The sequence below is a fragment of the Podarcis melisellensis genome (genome assembly GCF_964234715.1).
Source record: "Podarcis melisellensis genome assembly, chromosome: 10".
In the NCBI taxonomy this organism is placed as follows: domain Eukaryota; kingdom Metazoa; phylum Chordata; class Lepidosauria; order Squamata; family Lacertidae; genus Podarcis; species Podarcis melisellensis.
Genome location: NC_138542.1, coordinates 52,248,256 through 52,267,571, shown reverse-complemented (window position 1 = coordinate 52,267,571; position 19,316 = coordinate 52,248,256). Strand labels below are relative to the sequence as shown.

The 19,316-nt window shown below is 43.7% G+C and overlaps 1 protein-coding gene across 2 annotated transcripts in view; it reads right to left on the bottom strand.

Annotated features, from left to right (window-relative positions):
• Positions 1 to 364: 364 nt before the first annotated feature.
• Positions 365 to 19,316, bottom strand: part of NT5DC3 (5'-nucleotidase domain containing 3) — a 36,670-nt gene continuing 17,718 nt past the window's right edge. The window contains exons 3-15 of one of the 2 annotated variants that reach the window (XM_081928300.1): positions 18,483 to 18,557; positions 17,953 to 18,008; positions 15,905 to 15,995; positions 14,662 to 14,799; positions 13,616 to 13,676; positions 11,554 to 11,656; positions 11,320 to 11,421; positions 9,476 to 9,557; positions 8,702 to 8,788; positions 5,766 to 5,906; positions 5,025 to 5,089; positions 1,611 to 1,825; positions 365 to 506 (exon numbers count right to left, since the gene is read on the bottom strand). In XM_081928300.1, the coding sequence (XP_081784426.1) occupies positions 472 to 506; positions 1,611 to 1,825; positions 5,025 to 5,089; positions 5,766 to 5,906; positions 8,702 to 8,788; positions 9,476 to 9,557; positions 11,320 to 11,421; positions 11,554 to 11,656; positions 13,616 to 13,676; positions 14,662 to 14,799; positions 15,905 to 15,995; positions 17,953 to 18,008; positions 18,483 to 18,557 (1,251 nt within the window). In that variant the 3' untranslated portion in view covers positions 365 to 471. Of the gene's footprint in view, positions 1,826 to 5,024; positions 5,090 to 5,765; positions 5,907 to 8,701; positions 8,789 to 9,475; positions 9,558 to 11,319; positions 11,422 to 11,553; positions 11,657 to 13,615; positions 13,677 to 14,661; positions 14,800 to 15,904; positions 15,996 to 17,952; positions 18,009 to 18,482; positions 18,558 to 19,316 lie in introns of both variants that reach the window. The other variant, XM_081928299.1, reaches the window with a different exon arrangement.

Below are 19,316 nucleotides of genomic sequence, written 5' to 3'. Positions count from 1 at the left end.
AGGGAGCTCCTTGGTGCTTTAGGGGATCACTGCGAAGGGACACCAAAAACAAAGCTTGATATCTGAACACGTCTATAGGATTGTCCATGTGAACATAGCTTCATTTGCCCTTCAAGGTATCAGCACATCATCCAATCCAATTGATTAAATACGCATTGCACTGCATTCACATGATCCAGCCATTCAGGGATCATGTCAATGCAACTGAAAACGGGGGGAAATGCTGCCAAAGCAATAAAGGGAGGAGAAGAGATCCACCCCCCACCCCAAAGCCATAGCTTTCAAGGCAAAGAGGAAAATTAAAAACTTCAGCTCGGCATTGCTTAGAAGTCTATTTCAATGAACTGAAATCCTGGACCATATGGAGTCATGCAAGCAGGCAGTTCTTAAGCAACACAGAGAATTAGGACAATGCAATTAAAAGCCTCTCACGTACATGTAAAATGTATACAAACTAGTAACACACACACTTTACCTGACCAGCATTGGGGGGACCAAATTATTTCCTAAAAATAAAGAGAACAATTCTTTCTATATTTGGAAGAACTTCAGCAAACAAAATACATGACTTCTAAAAATAAAAAAGGAAAATTGTTTCAAGGCACCCTTCCACAACCTGGAGCTCTAGAATCCAGATGGTGATGGACCTCAAACTCCTATTATCCTTGACCACCAGCTCTGCCAATGGGAGTTGGGAGTAAAACAATGTCTGGGGGGAACCAGGTTGGGGAAGGCTGTTTTAAGCTGCCAGCATGGTCAATGGTCAAGGATGATGGGAGTTGCATTCCAACGATAGCAATTTGGAAGGGAACCTAAGTTGTACATTGGGACTCCAATCTCTGGTTACATAGCAACTACTGGCTCCAGGTAGAGAGGGTTTGTCCTCCATCTGAATCAACCCAGCAAAGTCCAGTAGAACTCAGATGAGCATTCAGATGCACATCTGCACAGAGACACCTAATTCTGCATGCAGATGATCTCTGCAAACACATTCTGAAAGTTGTAAATTAAATTTAGGTTTGTAAGTATGGCACACGTTTAAACTTTTCTCCTGCTTGGAAGCAGCTGTAGGAAAAACACACGATTTCTTACCCCCTCGTAGCTTCAAAACCTATTGAAATTTTATATTTCTTTCTCCAACTAGAAGAAAACTAGCTACAATTTAAGATAAATCCAGATTCAAAACACATCCAGAATCCAAAGTGATGCTCATTTGGTTAAAGTACACCAGAGTAATATATTAGGCTGCATATCATACAACTAGAAATATCTTAAATTGTTGTTTTATGTGCAAATAATTCTTTTTCAGCAAATATTCAGCTGGGGGAAAGGATCTATTTTCTATTAGTGCAACCTATCAGCTCTCACTAAAGTCAAGAAAAGAGACCTAAATAGAAATACTGTATACACTAATAGTTACTACAGCTATTATAGAAGAGATAATTGCTTTTAAAGATACATTCATGTTACGATAAATATACTTTGCTCTACTGAGACAGTGGAAGAGGGGAGGATGGTGGTAAAGGTTTGTCATTATAAAAACCAAGGGAGAGAAAAGAAAACTTATTTGATTTGAATCATCTCTTGCAGAAATGGTATTCTGAATGTACCAGTGCACAGCTGGTCTGACCATGTCGGGAGCTCATGCTGCAAAGGAGTCCTCCTCGGATAAAACGTGTAGTCGTGGTCATAGTTCAAAAGGCAACTCAAGGAGGCCATGTAAATATCAGCAAAGCGAGACAAGCGTCTTAAAAAATAGGTTGGGTTCTGGTCAGTCCTGAATAAGCTTCCAAACTGAGAATTGAAGAAGTTCCTGGTTGTTTCTCTGGGAGGGGTAAGAAAGATACGCATTCTTAGAATTGTCAACCCCTGAAGGGAAACCAAGCTTTCCAAAGTGCTTAACAGAGATTCTTTCTTTCCCCAGTTAAAACCAGTTTATTTATATATTTAAACAAGGTACCATGCTATTTTGTTAACTGAAAGTCACCTTCAGAAAGCATCAGTTTCATCTTGCTTCACAGATATCAAAGAATCACAGAGTTGGAAGGGATCCTGGGGGTCATCTTGTCCAACCCCCTGCAATGATGTCCCATATGGGGTTCAAACCTGCAAGCTTGGCATTATCAGCACCAGGCTCTAACCAATTGAGCTGACTTCTAAGACAGAAAATCCAGGGGAGGAAACTTCGTCAACTCTTTCCCCTCTGCTTTTTGCAATGTCTTTAGAGTGTGCTCCTGACAAAGATTGCATATATTCGTTAGTTTAACTTATGTACAGTGGTACCTTGGTTTACAAACTCCGCTAACCTGGAAGTAGTACCTCAGAACTTTGCCCCAGGATGAGAACGGAAATTGCATGGTGGCGGCAGTGGGAGGCCCCATAAGCGAAAGTGCACCTCTAGTTAAGAACTGTTTCGGGTTAAGAATGGACCTCCGGAACTAATTAAGTTCGTAACCCAAGGTACCACTGTACTGTCCATTCAGTACAACTCTCAAGATGGTTTGCAAACCCATTTCCAATAATAAAAGAACATTCAAACTATTAAGCCAACTATAAATAATGCAAACAGCTAAAGAAAACTAAACCAACAAAGGCATAGCTAGTAAAACTACAGTGGTGCCTCGCAAGACGAAATTAATTCGTTCCGCAAGTCTCTTCGTCTTGCGAGTTTTTCGTCTTGCGATGCACGGTTTTCCATAGGAATGCATTGAAAATCAATTAATGCGTTCCTATGGAAACCGCCTTCCCCCGACCTCTTCTGGCGGGCGGCATTTTAAAATCGCCCGGGACAGCGGAGGACTTCTCCGCTGTCCGGGGCGATTTAAAAGCCCCTGGGAAGGCAGGCAGGGGGGACAAAGGCTTTCCCGCCCCGCCGCCGGGCTTCGGGACATCGTTCCGGTGGCGGGGGGAGGCGTTCCTGCCCCACCGCCCAGCATCGGAATGATGCCCCGAAGCCGGGCGGCTGGGGGAGGCTTTCCTGCCCGGCCGCCCGGCTTCGGGACATCGTTCCGATGCCGGGCGGCGGGGGGAGGCGTTCCTGCCCCACCGCCCGGCATCGGGACGATGCCCCGAAGCCGGGCGGCTGGGGGAGGCTTTCCCGCCCGGCCGCCCGGCTTCGGGACATCGTTCCGATGCCGGGCGGCGGGGGGAGGTGTTCCTGCCCCACCGCCCGGCATCGGGACGATGCCCCGAAGCCGGGCGGCGGGGGGAGGCGTTCCTGCCCCACCGCCCGGCATCGGAATGATGCCCCGAAGCCGGGCGGCTGGGGGAGGCTTTCCCGCCCGGCCGCCCGGCTTCGGGACATCGTTCCGATGCCGGGCGGCGGGGGGAGGTGTTCCTGCCCCACCACCCGGCATCGGGACGATGCCCCGAAGCCGGGCGGCGGGGGGAGGCGTTCCTGCCCCACCGCCCGGCATCGGGACGATGCCCCGAAGCCGGGCGGCTGGGGGAGGCGTTCCTGCCCCACCGCCCGGCATCGGGATGATGCCCCGAAGCCGGGCGGCTGGGGGAGGCTTCAAAAGCCTTCCGGGGGCTTTTAAATCGCCCCGGACAGTCCCGGGGCGATTTAAAAGCCCCCGGTTAGGCAGGCTTCAAAAGCCGTCCGGGATAGCGGGAAGCGCTTCCCTGCTATCCCGGACCGCTTTTAAAATGCTGGCGGTGGGGAGCAAAGCCTTTCGCCCCCGCCGGCCTTCCTGGACCTCTTCTGAAGTCCGGAGGGGGGGAAAAGGCTTTGCTCCCCACCGCCAGCATTTAAAAAAAAGTCCCCGAGATTTCCCTATGGGCTTTCGTCTTGCGATGCAAGCCCATAGGGAAAATCGTCTAGCGAAGTGTCGCAAAAACCGAAAAACCCTTTCGTCTTGCGGGTTTTTCGTCTTGCGAGGCATTCGTCTTGCGGGGCACCACTGTATCTGAAACCAATAGGAAGATAATTTGGTGCAAGTATCTAAAAGCACCCATCGTAATGAAAAGAAAAGTAAAATAGGAGGTGGGAAGATCAGGGAAAACTACAAATGGCTCAATGTCATATATAGTTTGGCCCCTGGAATCACAGTTACAGGGATAAGAAGAAACATCAAAAGCTTAAGTTCATCGATTCACAGCAAGACCTCGAAGACATATCCAGTGTCCTGATTTTGTACCTCTGACCCACATACTTCTCTTGTAGCCCATATTAATTTGGTCATTCCTTCTGCTTATCCCTGCTGACAGTGTCAGTCAATGCTGGGTTTAAGTTGGTGCCAGTTTTAAGTACTGCCAGATTTAAAAAAAATATTTTTTAAAGGTCTTAAGTTTCAAGGTCCGTGTTCTGAGAAATAATTATTTCCGTTATGCTTAAAGTTCTGATGGCCTGAGATGACAAATAATCCTTTCATATAAAGAACATCCGAGGCAAAAGTTTAGACCAGTTTTTCACCTCAAGTGGTTGGAGTAGAAAAGGGAAGTATTTGGTGGAAATGTTTTGTGAAAAGACAACAAAGAACTCAAAGTGTGTGCTACAATATTGCGTCAGGGCACCTGCGACTTCCCAAAGCAAGCATGTGATTGTTGTGGGGAGGAGAGAAGCGGCAATAGGTGCATTCTCTAGTTCTGTGTTATGTCACACCCCATGGCAGCCATTTTGTGACTGGTACCTATAGCACAATCAAAATTCGGTATGTGCCCACTGGTTCAAAATGGATACCAACAACAACAGCCTGCAGGGTTGCATTTGGACATATTCAGCTAATTAGAGGATTAAAGCCATCCATGAGTCCCATCTCCCCATGTTACCTATTGCTTCATAACCTTGATCACAAAATGATGCTCCTGATTATATTTTGCAAGACAGTACAAAAAAAGGAAACCCTGTTTCCCCAACAGCCAGATTTGGTATACAATGGTGTTGAATACTCTGCTGTATCTACTACTATTAAGAAAGGTAATGGGAAAACACAGCAAACTGGGCACTGTCGTACATTGCTAAAAGCTTGTATCTGGATTTGCATTTTCAAATCTTGAAACACATTCCCAATGTTAATGCTTACCTCATTTCCTTCCTTTCCTTTTTCCACTCGTGTAAAATCAGCTGAGAATCTGGATCCCTGTGAACCTGAAATGATAACAGGCAACCTTGTATGTTCTTAACACAGACCCATTAACAGGAAAAGGACATGAGCATATTGTAGTGTAATCATGTCTGCACACCATTAAGAAATTTGACACAGAGGGAGAAACGTGAACAAGATAAGAGCTGTGGCTTTTTAACTTGTCAGCACAAAGCTAATGTACTGTGAAGGAGCAGGGGATTGTATCTGCCAGTGGAACAGGGAGGAAAGCTGTTTTCAACCACCACCCACTAACCTGACAGCGCCCCATGCCTCCCCTAAACCAGCTCTGCAAGGTCTCCCAACCCTGGGAGTTGGAGGAAGAATTGCCAAAAATTGTTTCCCTCATCCGACTGTTGAAAGCCTTGCTGTCAGCTGTGTGACACCAATTGATGAAACCCATTACTTAATGCTTTTAACAAAGCCGCAGAATTTTTACAGGGTTGTAGGGGAAGAATACAATTGCTTTGAGTGCAAGAATATTTGTATGAAGACGTCCGTGTGTCTATAAGAAACAGCAGGTGAAACAGACTTAAACACGAAAACAGCTTTTCATCAGAAATTATATTTAAGTTCTGATGGCACGTACTTGTGCCCATTTTTAAATTACATTGGCAACACCAGAAACCCTAGAGGAATTTGTAGAAAGGGCTGGAGGCAGCTAGAATGAGCACAACAAACCTGCATGTGCTCCAGTAATCCAGTGAGAGTCTGAAGCCAGGTCATGGTCTGAATGTATTGCTCTGTGTTCATGATCTTAATCTCCGTCCGTAACTCCGGAATAATTGCACCTGTTCGCCAGCCGTGCTTTAAGGTCAAATCCTATTTTGCCAGCCAGGATTACAAGACACAAAAGTGTTAGTGTTAAAACGATTCAATGTGTACTTTCTACTCTTTCACCCTAAAGGCCATTTGTAAGATAATTCTTGCTTATACTGTACATAAGCAGCAGTTACAAGCTAAGTGGATCAGCTGGGCCACTGTACAAATAATTAAGAGGAACAAACTAAGAGGGAATCCATCTGATACCAGGTAGCCAGGCCAGAGAGCCCATGGGGTAAACAACACACAGCTGACCAGGAAGAACATTTGTGTCAGGAGAACAGGGAAGCAAACCAATTAGGGGGGAAGTATTGTAACATGTGGAAATGGTAAAATATTAACAGAACCTGCGTTGAGCTGCTTAAACAGGATAGGAAAACTTCTCCTCCTGTTGTAGTAAGGAGCCTGGGGCCAAAAGAAGAAAAAAGACCGGCTGCAGTCCTCTGCAATCTTGGAAGTAATCCCCAAAGAGCAAGCATGCAAAGGATCTAGCTAAGTATGGCCAACAATGACTGGAAGTGGTTCTCCAGGGTTATTCTCAGTTCTAACGTTGATGTTTTATCCTATATATTATGCACAACACACCCTGGAATCTGCTAGTGCTGATGAAAGAGTGCAGGATAAAAGTGAAATGAGCAGCATTCAGTCATTGCATTTTTACACACATGATATACAGACTCTTTCACTGTCACTGTAGGAGAATAAGCCTGTCTTAAAAAATAAACCCAGCGAAAGACTGGCATTTTTATACTTCGCTATTACAAAACAATCTCTAACAAAAAAATAGAGTAGCTCTGCTTTATTTTAAAGTTACTCTGAAATACATTTAATTCTCCCAGCCCTCTGTATACAGAGTCAATTTTGGGTTAGCCCTGATGTGATAAGCATCCTTCCCAGACAGGAAAAGGGAGGCTTCGGTAATTAAAAACTCAGTGCTAAAACAGCACTTGCAACAGCAAGTCCCTTACTAGCTTGTGTGCAGCTTCTTCCATCATTAGAAGGAAGTACTCAGATCACTGGGCTCCGCTTCTACGATCAATGGATGTAAAAGCTTCAAGGCGTAGTTTAGTTGTAGCCTGATGAAACACATGGCATGGGCCTTCCTGACAAGTCATTGGTCACATTCCTGGGAACTGCTGGGGCTGGCAGGGAGATTTCCTATGCCATCAGGCCCTTCTGGGCATTAGAGAAGATTTCATATCTTACAGCTATGGAGGAGTTTTCCTTTCCCCTTCTGTGATTGGCAGGTGGAAGGATAACTTAACTGCTGGGTGTCAGCCCAATGACTGTGATGCAGTAGTCACAAGATGTTTCAATTAATCCCTATCTTAGCACAAACCATGACAGGTCTCTCTGCAACAGGCACGACCCTAGATCCATGTGTCAATAACAGGCACATTCAAGGACTTTACCAATTGCGGCTGCAAAGCTACCACTCTGTATATCACCTTGACTACCTAGTGGATAAGTGAGTTAAAATGAACACACATAAAAATATCAAACAGTCTGGTGCTGAGGTTCTTATAGAGGCCCACCACACATGGTCAGCTGCTAAAATGTGGAGTTCTCAAAGCTGGGAACATCCCCAAACCTAAATCCAATTTCTATTGCACAAACTGCTTTGTAATTCCTAACTCATCATCTTATTTATTGCTATTTTTGGCCTGAGCATTAGTCTGCAAAGCTGTCCTTATCTCTTCTTCGGCCTCATTATTGAGACACATTAAGTAATATTTTAGCCAGCTTACATTTATAGACATGGAAAGATGTTGTCCTGTTAAGTTTTGAAGTGTGTGAGAGAGAGAGTGCGCACACACATACAAGAGTCCACTGCAAAGTGTAAGAGATCTGAAGTACTCAAAAGGCAAAGTACAATTCTCCACTCAAATATAACAGTAACTCATTTGAACTGCAATTATTCCTGTTTTAGGCCACTGTGCAGAGCCAAACGGTATGAATGTCCCAGAAGACCTGTAAACGCCATCTTGGTAGTCATGATAACCCCAGGACTAATTGATATTTACTGTGAGAATGAACTCATACGCTTATCTGCTTGCACTAAAGCTTGGAAGCCTTAGCTTTTTTTGTTTAGCTAGTTGGGAAAAGAGAGGCTTCTCATGCTGGCTGCCTGTCACCTGCACCCTTATCCGAGCGATGGATGGGAGTGGGGAATGGACTTCTATCCCAGGGGTGGTTATAACTGGGTTATTGCTGCCAGCTTACGTAGCTTGCTTTTTGATGAAGTAACCCATACACGATTAGCCCCTCACAGACAAAGCCATTATGCTTGCCATGTGTCCCAAGGTGTAGTGGCAAGGAATCCTGCATTGCACTGCTGTATCTAAGTCTCTTGATATATCTCTATGATAAAGCACTAGAACTGATCACTCTGGAGTTTTATACATCTTCCTTTGGGATCCCTGCAACTGGGTCCTTCAGAACACCAGTCAATCCTTCGCCCCAATCTGTATTTGGACCCACAGCAAATGACAGCCATCCATATCTAGCCTTTTCATACAGCCCAAAAACTTAGCCAAGTGCCCTGCAGCCTTGCTCCCAACCATTAAATAAAACTCAGAACTACGTGGAAGGTGCAATAAGAGGCTTATGTTTCCCCAAACAGAAACAAGTAATCCCATCATTGCTTTACTCACTTTTATGGCAGAAACTTGGCATTGGTCTATTTTTTTCATAAGTCTCCCTGTTTTACAAAATTATTTTCACAGTACGCAGGTCGTTTCTGTAGACATGACCAGCTTTTATCAAACAAACAAGTAGGGGAGCAAGTTACTTACTGCTAAATCGCTATAAATGTGATCGCCGAAATACAAGACTTTGGAGCCTCTCCAGCCAGTCAGCTTTAGAAACTCATATAAGTTGCCCTACGAGAGAAGGGAGGAAAAGACAAATTTATGAGTCATATACAGAACCTGGTGACTGTCATGCTGGCAGCTTGCCCTCTCCGAGGAAGAGTAAAATCTTTGCTTTTCACATGAAAAGCAGATGCCAATATTGTCAAGAAACACAGGGCTGACAATCAGCTGATACAGACAATGAACACACACACACTTTTAAATGCTGCTGACTAAGGTTGCTCTATGGGACGCGGGTGGCGCTGTGGGTTAAAGCCTCAGTGCCTAGGGCTTGCCGATCGAAAGGTCGGCGGTTCGAATCCCCGCGGCGGGGTGCGCTCCCGCTGCTCGGTCCCAGCGCCTGCCAACCTAGCAGTTCGAAAGCACCTCCGGATGCAAGTAGATAAATAGGGACCGCTTTCTAGCGGGAAGGTAAACGGCGTTTCCGTGTGCAGCTCTGGCTCGCCAGAGCAGCGATGTCACGCTGGCCACGTGACCCGGAAGTGTCTTCGGACAGCGCTGGCCCCTGGCCTCTTAAGTGAGATGGGCGCACAACCCCAGAGTCTGGCAAGACTGGCCCGTATGGGCAGGGGTACCTTTACCTTTACCTTTTAAGGTTGCTCTGCATCTTGTGTATGTTCACTATGATTGTCAGGAAAGTAGAGTTTGATGTGAAAAGGTGAGGGTTATAAATATTTAAACAAACAAAAAACATACCTGTTTGTAAATCTGGCCTTTCTGCAGTTGATGGATTTTGTCCCAAAGCAAAACACCTCTCTCATTCACCTTGCGGAAAGGTCTATTTAAAAAATGAGAGATGGAGTACACAAAGATCAATGACCCAATAGTATTACTTGCCGTCACCACTCAATGGAAACAGATACGGACCAGAATATTAGAAGAAGAAATTACACTCTCCTGCAAAGTATCCCTGTCCACCCCCCACCCCACCCCCCAAAAAAATAACAGCTTCAGAAGAGTAGGAATAGTCTTCATTCAGTAAATCCTGTTGAGGCTCAACAACTTACATGTGGATAATCCTGGAAGTCCCTTCCAATTTTAAATATTGATCATCACTGAGGGAACTGGGTGACCAACCTTTTTGGTAAAAACCAGCAGTAGCCCTAGTGAAGGACTTCAGAGAACCTAGTTCACTGAATCCCTGGCTGCTCACCATTCATCTTTAAGTCACACAGTGTCACCATAGTAAATTATAAAGCAGCCTAATTTGCAAAGAGGTCAGCTCTTAATCAGATGGCATCAGCTTTTATTGTTGTTGTTGTTTAGTTGTGTCCGACTCTTCATGACCGCATGGACCAGAGCACACCAGGCACTCCTGCCTCCCGCAGTTTGGTCAAACTCATGTCAGTAGCTTTGAGAACACTGTCCAACCATCTCGTCCTCTGTCATCCCCTTCTCCTTGTGCCCTCAATCTTTCCCAGCATCAGGGTCTTTTCCAGAGTCTTCTCTTCTCATGAGGTGGCCAAAGTATTGGAGCCTCAGCTTCACAATCTGTCCTTCCAGTGAGCACTTGGCTGATTTCTTGAAGAATGGATAGGTTTGATCTTCTTGCAGTCCATGGGACTCTCAAGAGTCTCCTCCAGCACCATAAATCAAAAGCATCAATTATTCGGCCTTCTTTATGGTCCAGCTCTCACTTCCATACATCACTACTGGGAACCTGAGTCTTTAAGATAAACTCTCAACCTTTTTTGGATATTAACCACCCATTATATTCACCTGGCCTCCTGCATCAGCAGCGTTGTTTGTTTGTTTGTTTTTAACTACTACTTCTTCTTAAAGTAGACCAGAAGTCCAAAGTATGAAATTAATGCACATTCTAGTGCAACTTTTCTCAAAGGGTGGGACGGTAACCAGCCATGTACCTCCATCCACTTTCAGGTGGGCCTCAGTGCTACGGCCCACTCGGGGCCTTCTCACTTGCTTCCCCTGCCCCTTGGCCTTTTGGTTTGACCAATGTCATCAACCACTGCTCCTTGCAATGCATATTGTGTAGGGACATGCAGGAGATGGTTAGAAAGAAGCTCACAGGGTTGGAAGGTGAGGGAGGAGAAAGACAGGAAAACATGATGGGTGGACATATGGACTGGCTGAGTGTGAGAAAGAGAAAGGGGGGGAAAGAGGCGAAAGTGGTGGTCTGAGGGAGAGGAAAAGGAGAAGTGCCCAGGACCACTGTCCTCTGTCGCCTTTGCTTCACACATGCATGTACACTCATATCCCCATTCCACCCAAATTCCTGTCAAATCAGAAAGGCTCTCTTGGCAAGTTCTACAGTGATGTCCACCTGCTCTGCCTCAGAACCACAAATCTGGCCTCAGGCAGCAGGAACTGAAGAGCCAGCTATGTGTCTGCAGAGGAAAGAAAAGGCTCCCACTGCTGAGGGGAAAGAGCCAGCAAAGGTATTAGGAAACAGTGAGAAAGAGGTTAAAAGGTTAATGGTTTTAATCATCATCATCATCATAACTGAGGAACATGGGGGTGAAGATTTGTTAAAGAAGTGAATGTAAAAGCAGAGGATGCTTTTACAGGAAGGGACTCACCTTCTCTTGTCATTGAAAAAGTTTGGCTTGTCAGCCTGGACAATGACAACATCGAAAAGTTCCCTCCAGTCTTTCCCAACGATATACTTCATGCCTCTGTCCCTGCAAAGAGCAAACCAATTTTAACTGACACAAATATGACTAGCCTGCTTTTTTTTTAAAAAAAGCAACTACCGACACCCATTGTTTTAGATAAACACTTTTGGTTTTGTACATATGAAGAAATCCACCTACACGAAACTGCTAGGGCTGTTTGTGATGAGGAACATCTTCTTGCCGTGATCTGCCAGCTTTGCAAGCACTGCACGCGTTTGCTCAGCATAACAAATGTATTTCTCTACAGAGAGAAGGGGGAGAAAGACACAAGTTACAAAACCCCAGATTATATTATGTATATATCAAAGGAATGTCTTCAAGCTTGTGTAAATTCTAAGCCTACTCATGTTCCCTCCTTTACACTGTTTTTCGGTTGAGTACAAGCTGTCTGAGAAACGCAACGTAAAAAGATTTGCAATGTAAAGAGCAACAAGAATCCACGGGGTAAATCGGGGGTGTGGAACCTTTGGCCATACACAGATGCCCCATATGAACTAAGACATAAGGATAGAAGCCTTTCTTTGGAAGGGGCTCCCATTTCACACAGAAGGCAACATGATTTGTGTCTCTACTCCTGTGAATGTCCTCTTCTGTTAAAAAGAAGCAGCAAAAGTTAAAATTCTTAAGAAGAGAAACTGCAGCTTGAGCTAATCATCTGAAATCCATGCCCTGTAATTTGAATGCACTTCTCACAATCCCAGAAGGGCCGGCAATAGTGTATATGCTGTGGGCCAACGGTTGCTGGAAAATGTTGTTGACATAAAAGTGTTTCTGGGGACCCGCCGAAAGTTCCAAAGATTTGACCTGGCATAAAAAAACTACTTCCAAGAAAAAGCCCTCACTCAAACCCTAAGCTCTTATATTTATGAAGATGTGTTATCCCTGGATACCAAAGGTTTATAGCTACACCAGACTGGAAATCCAGACTCCCAAACACCCTGGCATTTTGAAGCCTTTAAAAGGCGCGTAACATTTCTGAATTGTCTAAACATTTTTAGGAACATCTCGTGCACCATGACTTTAAAACTCTAAAGCATCTAAAAGAATATTCCTCATTAAATAAATCTAGCTACCGTGCAAGCCTGATGAATTGTCCTGGTTTGCCACCTTTGCATCTCGAGGGGTGGCAATTTGTTCCGGCTGCTGCCTACATCATGAGTAAAATACAGAGTCTTGCAGAAATCAATGCAACTCACGACTCTGGTGCAAAAGGTCTTACGGCCAGCATGCTCTGGAGAAACAGCACAATCTAGCTTGCTTAGAACAGCAGTAGGCATAGAATCCCTACAAAATTCAAGGAGTCCAGACAACCAGTTTTACTGAACCCTGTTTCTCTTCTTAGATTTGGAGAGGGAAGAGGCAGAAAACGACAGAAGTAGCAAAAAGCTGGTGCAAGGGCAAGTTGCGTATCCTTATTCTATACTTCCAATTCAAAATTTCAGGGAAATATCCAAACTGGCAACATCTGTACTTTAACCCCATTTTCTTGTCACTCAAGATCACTGTTCTCTGGTGGCTTACAGGATCTGTAAAATAATTTTTTTAAAAAAAGACAACCGCAGCCAGAGATTCACATCTCTTGCAGGGGCACCTTCGAGGAAATATGCACAAGTCCTTCAGAAACTTGTACTTTTCCTCGTGAGGCAGGTGTAAATTACTGAAAGGCAAGCTCTGCAGCAAAAGTGTGAAAAGATGTTGTACAAGTGACTGAAATAACTTCTTTGAGGCTTTCTGGAACATCCAAACAAGCTCTTAGAAGCCACGCACCATTACAATGCCCACATTCTTGTACATACAGCCACTTTGCCTCACTGAAGTTATGGTTCCCACAACACCTGTTGCAGTTCATGTCCAGATAAAGGCAGTTGCCATTACCCCTGACTAATACAGGAATGAGCAATATGTGTTTGGGAGGAGATGTCCTTACGTGATGGATGTGGAACTTGTAGCCCTCCAGATGTTGCTGGACCTCCCTCACCACACACCATATTGGCCAGAGCTGATGGAACTTGCATCCCAACAACACCTGGAGGGGACCATGGCTTTGCCACCATTGCCCTACGTTAGTTCAACAATTCACACTGCACCAGATGTTTGGAAAAGCATGAAGAACACCATCTGTTAGAACGAAGCACTGTAAAACATTTAACAGTAAGAGGAAAACAAGTTGTTCCTTCATAAAAGCTCTCTTAACACTTACCAATATCTGCTTCAATTGCACTGTACATTATTCCTTTGATGTGGACATCTCTGATCGAGTCCTGCCAAGGAAATTAATGTAAATGAACAGTGAGATCTTTCTCCAAATTTAAATTTATTCAACTGAAAATGGAATATTAGTGAGTGGGACACCTTCCACCCCCAACTTAGAGCACAGTCTTTAATAAGTATTTTGGCTGGCTACTAGACTACCAAAAGCAGGTGTCAGGAAGTGCAAGATATCCAGACACTCGGAATGGGGGTAGCCGAAAAAAACAGGACTAAGGAAATATTTGTTTATTGAATTTATATACCGCCCTATACCCTATATACCCCCCTATATCTCAGGACAGTTCACAGAATAAAATCAAAATATAAAACCACAAAATACATAATCAAAATAAAAACAACAATCCAGTAGCCCCCACCCCAAAAAACCCCACTTGATATAGGATCCCACGTGAAAATCTCCTCAAATAGTAAAGCTACATACAGTGGTACCTCGGGTTAAGTACTTAATTCATTCCGGAGGACACTCTCCTAATCACAGGGAACAGTCAAAGCATGGAATGTGGGGAGGCTGGGGGAGGGATCCCGGCATTGATACTTAGAAATCCTACTTGCTACCTTTCCACCGCTCCTCAGTTTTTAAGATTTCAGGTGTTTCCAACAGGAAAAAGAAAAGTTGAATTTTGCACTTCAATCCACACTTTTCAAAAAAGAGCTTCTCATATATATTGGGCAATATCTAAAGTCAGACCCATATAAGCCTGCTTTTTTCAAAGAGTCTACACTGAGTATGACCTCATCGCCAATTAAATCCAATAGCCAGAAGAACATTTATAGAAGACTATAAATTGTTTTGTGGGCTGTATAGTTTAGCATAGTGTGCAGTACCCTCCTCATTATAATGAATTTGGAACTGGAGGAATGTGGGAGTTGGCAAAGAAGGAAATTGGCGTATGCATCTTGGCAGCATGAGGAAATATTCTAAAACAGAAGCGCAAAAGTCACACGGGTGGCTGTTAAAATAGGACAACTCAATACCTTTACATCTTTGTAGAGATGAACTGGCTCATAGTCTATATTGTTTTTCAGAAAATACTCATTCACACAAGACAGGAGCGTCATTTCAGGCAAGGAGAAGATATCCATGAACTGCTTCATGGCGTTACCTTGTGAACTCTGCAAACAAGCATACATGTCATAAACCAGTTTTGTAAAGCTTTAGTTTCTGATACTTACATTAAGCCTACAGGAAACAGAGGACAAGACTGCCTCTTTAGCTAGGAATGAGTCACATGAGAACATCAGAGAATGGTTTTGCAACATGCAATGTGTGTGTTTAAGTGTCTTGTGAAAACAGGTTCTGTGCTAGAAAATAAACAATTCTTAAACAATTTCAGCTTAGTGACAGAACACTGATGAGGATACAATAAAAGATCCTTTTCCACATCAGTTTATAGACAGCATAAACTAACCTGTTCACCATCAGGCACAACATTAGTGAACAAAATACAGTACATGCATGGAATCTAGATATCCACAAGCATTAAAGTTCAGTACAAAAATAAACTATGGAAGTCTTGAAATGCATGGCAATTTTTGGAATTTCTGGGCCAGTCAGAATATGTATCTCCACTACCATTTAGTTATTCCCTCATTGGCTTGGTGATACTCCATTGAACTACCCTCTAAAGATGTAGCCAGAGAAAAATTAAAGGGAGGCGAGGTGTCCTAATCCCAGGTTACCTACCCATGACATAGTGATGAGCCCTAAACAAACAAACAAAACGAAGCCATCCTAAATCGGCTACATTTCAAGTAATTTTCTATGTTTCTATTTTACATTGGCATTCCCACGAACAATCTATTGTATATGTTAAGGAGGATGTGGCTTGCACCATAACATTGTATTTCGAAAGCAGCATCCAATTTGATAAGCAACACATTTCAGAATGAGCATTCGACTACATGCACTTTCTTGCAATGCAATGGGTTTTAAAAATATTGTTTCTCCACTCTTGATTTCTGCATGAACAATAATAAAAAGCAGCAGCCATCTCAGTAGAGGAAAACGCCAGTTCGAAAGAGGCAGGTCACTCTTTCCATCGGCTTCCATAACTTGATGACCTAAGTTATGAACTCTCAGCTGACAAGGAAATGATCTGTTAGTTATAATAAAGCTACTGTGACATCGTTATATATGTCATGGTAATAAGAACATGTGGTTCTATTATGCCATCATATGGAATTTTTAGTTAAGAGATGTAGTGGCTTGTACTTTTACCTTTCCATAGAAGTCACTCATTTGTTCCAAGGGGACATGGGACCCGTCGTACATGGCAATGACTTCCTCATCCGGGACGACACTCATTCCTCTGGCAACAGCAAGAATAGCTTTAGTGCCAAAGCCAACCAGGTTTCATATGGCAATACAGTGGTACCTTGGTTTATGAATTTAATCTGTTCCGGAAGTCTGTTCTTAAACCAAAGAGTTCTTAAACCAAGAAGTGCTTTCCCATAGCAGCGGAGGACTCAATTTACAAATGGAACACACTCAAAAGGAAGCGAAACATGTTCTGCTTCCAAGGCAAATTCACAAACCAAAAACATCTACTTCCGGGTTTGCAGCGATCTTAATCCAAGTTGTTCATAAACTAAGCTGTTCTTAAACCAAGGTACCACTGTATCAATATTCTACACAGAAAACCCACATCTTCTCTAGTCTCACGTAAGCAATGGGTCAGCCTTAACCATTATGAATACTTCTTCCCTTATTTGATGTCACAAATTCTGCAAGGAACACCATGCACTGCCAACTAAGACAGGCTGACAGTCTTGTTAAGTCAACAAAGGAAGCTAAGTTTTACCGCAATGACACATTGTGGATCTTAAGCTCTCATTTCTTTCCTAAAAGTTAATTAGACACTAATTCTTTAAGGCCCCAAGGGCAAAGTTAAAAGAAGGCATTGCCCCCACTCCTTTAAACTTTATTACGTGAAGCACAGATTAGAAGATGGTATTTAAAAAAAGGATTATAGCCAATTCATTTCTAATCTTAACGCAGCTCAGCCTCAATGACTTTCAAACTACAGCAGAAGTACGCGTTACAATCAAAGGCTGCCATGTTTCAAGTAAAGCAGGTACTATCTGTGCAGCTTTTTCCAGATGAGTTCAGTTAGAAAGGATGGGTTTCAATTAGAATCACAATGGACAAAATGAACTTTCCCAAGAATACTGCAACATGCAGGGTGCAAAGCAAAGGGTGATTACACACACACACACTCTTCTGCATTCTGTTTTCATGATTCCTTATATTCAAATCCTTGCTAGAGTAGATGAGTCATTAGCAGAAGCCTAAATACCATGCAGTCCTGCACAGTCTTCTAGTACCATTTGGCAGCTGAAAGCAAGGACATTAGTCAGTGGAACATGGTCGGCCAACCAGACCACACAAGCTAAAGAACAGACTATTTCACTCAGCCATTTCTTCAAGCAGAGAACACCACAACATTTCATATCATCATATATAGTAGGGACATCCAACTCCCAAGAGACTGTGATCTAAAAGGTAAAGGTAGCCCTGACTGTTGGGTCCAGTCGCAGTCTACTCACAGAATAAAAAAACTGGCAGTAACCTACCCCTTTGGAGGGGGGTTCACGTCTAAGTTGTTGACCTTTTTGGGGGTTCAGGTAAAAAATGTTGACCTTTCTCTAGGGGAAGGAAAAGGAAAATGTTGCCCACCAAAAGATCACTCAGCCTCACAGAGAAAACTCCGCCTTCCATTCTTGCGATCATGCGCGAATGGAGGACGGGGCGAGACCGGATGCTCTTTTTTTCTCCCGCAAAGGAAAAAGAGCCCACAATCGACCAGTTGATTGCGGTCGACTGGTTGGGCATCCCTGCTATATAGTAATAGCAAACTCATTATTCACAAGACAATTCTTAAGTAGCCAAAACAACGCTAATGAGGCACAAGAGGGAGATCTCAGCCAGATCGTGGGGACCCCAAATATTTGCAGAAATAATGATTTTTAAAAACCCCTTTTTTTGAGCCGGGGGGGGGGGGGAGAATGTGAAGGGAGTTTGGTCCACAAAACAGCCCAATGAGGACTATGCTCCCTGGCCATGAAATTCTGAATGGATTGGGGGAAATAGGATGGAGTATCCTGAAAGCTGTCACGATTGGCTGGCTGACTAAACAGGAGCACCACCTGCTGCAACGTATCACTGCATGTATTTGAATGTCCAGACCTTTGAATGTTCAGAGTCCCCTGAAAATGCAACAACCTCACAGCAACATTTTGCTGTGATCTATGCAGGTTAAGACTTACCTGTACACTGTTCCCAACTGAATGTAATGAAAAGCATCAATCTTCATCAATAATGCCTTTAAAAAAAAAGAGAAAGGTTTTACATGAAACCTATCACGGCTTCACAGCAGTATTTTGATGAAGTTACAGGCAAATACAGTTGTCCATAATTACTACAAGATTTAGAGTTATATCAGAACTCTGCTGGATCTGGCCAAAGGCTCATCTAGTCCAGAACTCTGTTCCAACAATGCCTAGCCCACAAGCAGAAACAGAACACATTTCCCAATGAATGAGCATCTCCAGTTAAATATCCTAAACAAAGGCTTTATTAGAAGAGCAACAAAGTGGGACCTACATAGATGGGCAAGATACAGCCACTGCGGCCAAAACTTCATTTACTTCCAGCTAAGTCCAAAAGGTGTGTTGCACAAGCTACAGAGAAGCAGAACTCAAGTTTCCCCAATAATACAAAATCGGACAACATTCGATCAAGCGTTAGGGAATACATCTCACAGAACGATGATATCAATGGAATAATGTATACCTACCCGATGCACATCATAATGAAGACCTCTTATTGCAAAATTTGGATCGTAGTCATACTTCCGGATTTCTGCAGGATACTAACAGAATAAGGGAGGGGGGGGAACTATTTTACCACAACTTATTTAAGCAACATGATCTTTCCCCTTTAATCAGAGAAGACAACCAGCTCTCTCTTCTTTCCTAGTTTACATCAGCCTGCCCACTAAGGGCTATGCAAGTGGGGAAATTCTTTTAAGAAATTCCCTGTTAAAAAACCCCTTTCTGATAAGACCTCTCAGAGCCCATTTATCATCTCTGCAATCGCTCCGAGAAAAAGCTGCCACAGAAGTCAAAGCTTTCATTATGTCCACTCCCTAGCTCAGTGAAATCTGCCTTATAACTCTGTAGTGTCCCCCACTCCTTGGGAAACATAGTTATTTGTCACTCCGTGCAACATGGACTTCTGCTCTTCGCTGCCTCCTGCCCATCCCACCCACTCCTGCTCTTGAGTCCCACATTGTTTATCAAGCACCTGCTGTGGGCTAGGCAAACTGCTCATCCCTGGTGCTTTGCCAACACCCATTTCCAGAATGCAAAGATTATGTTCCAATGAAACAGCATCAGGACCAAGCCCTCCCCAGACTCTGGCCTTGCAACTTCCCTTCCAGGGCCAAATTAATGTCAATCTAGCTAAAGATCCATGATTTACACTCTAGAGCAACTGGATATTCCCAAGGATGGCAACAGACAAACTCCTCACTTGTTTATCATTTGCCTTTAGAGATAAAATAGTCATCTCTGGGTGTATTACTGTATGACCCCAGAAAGTGGAATATAAGCAGCTAAACGTTTGGCTC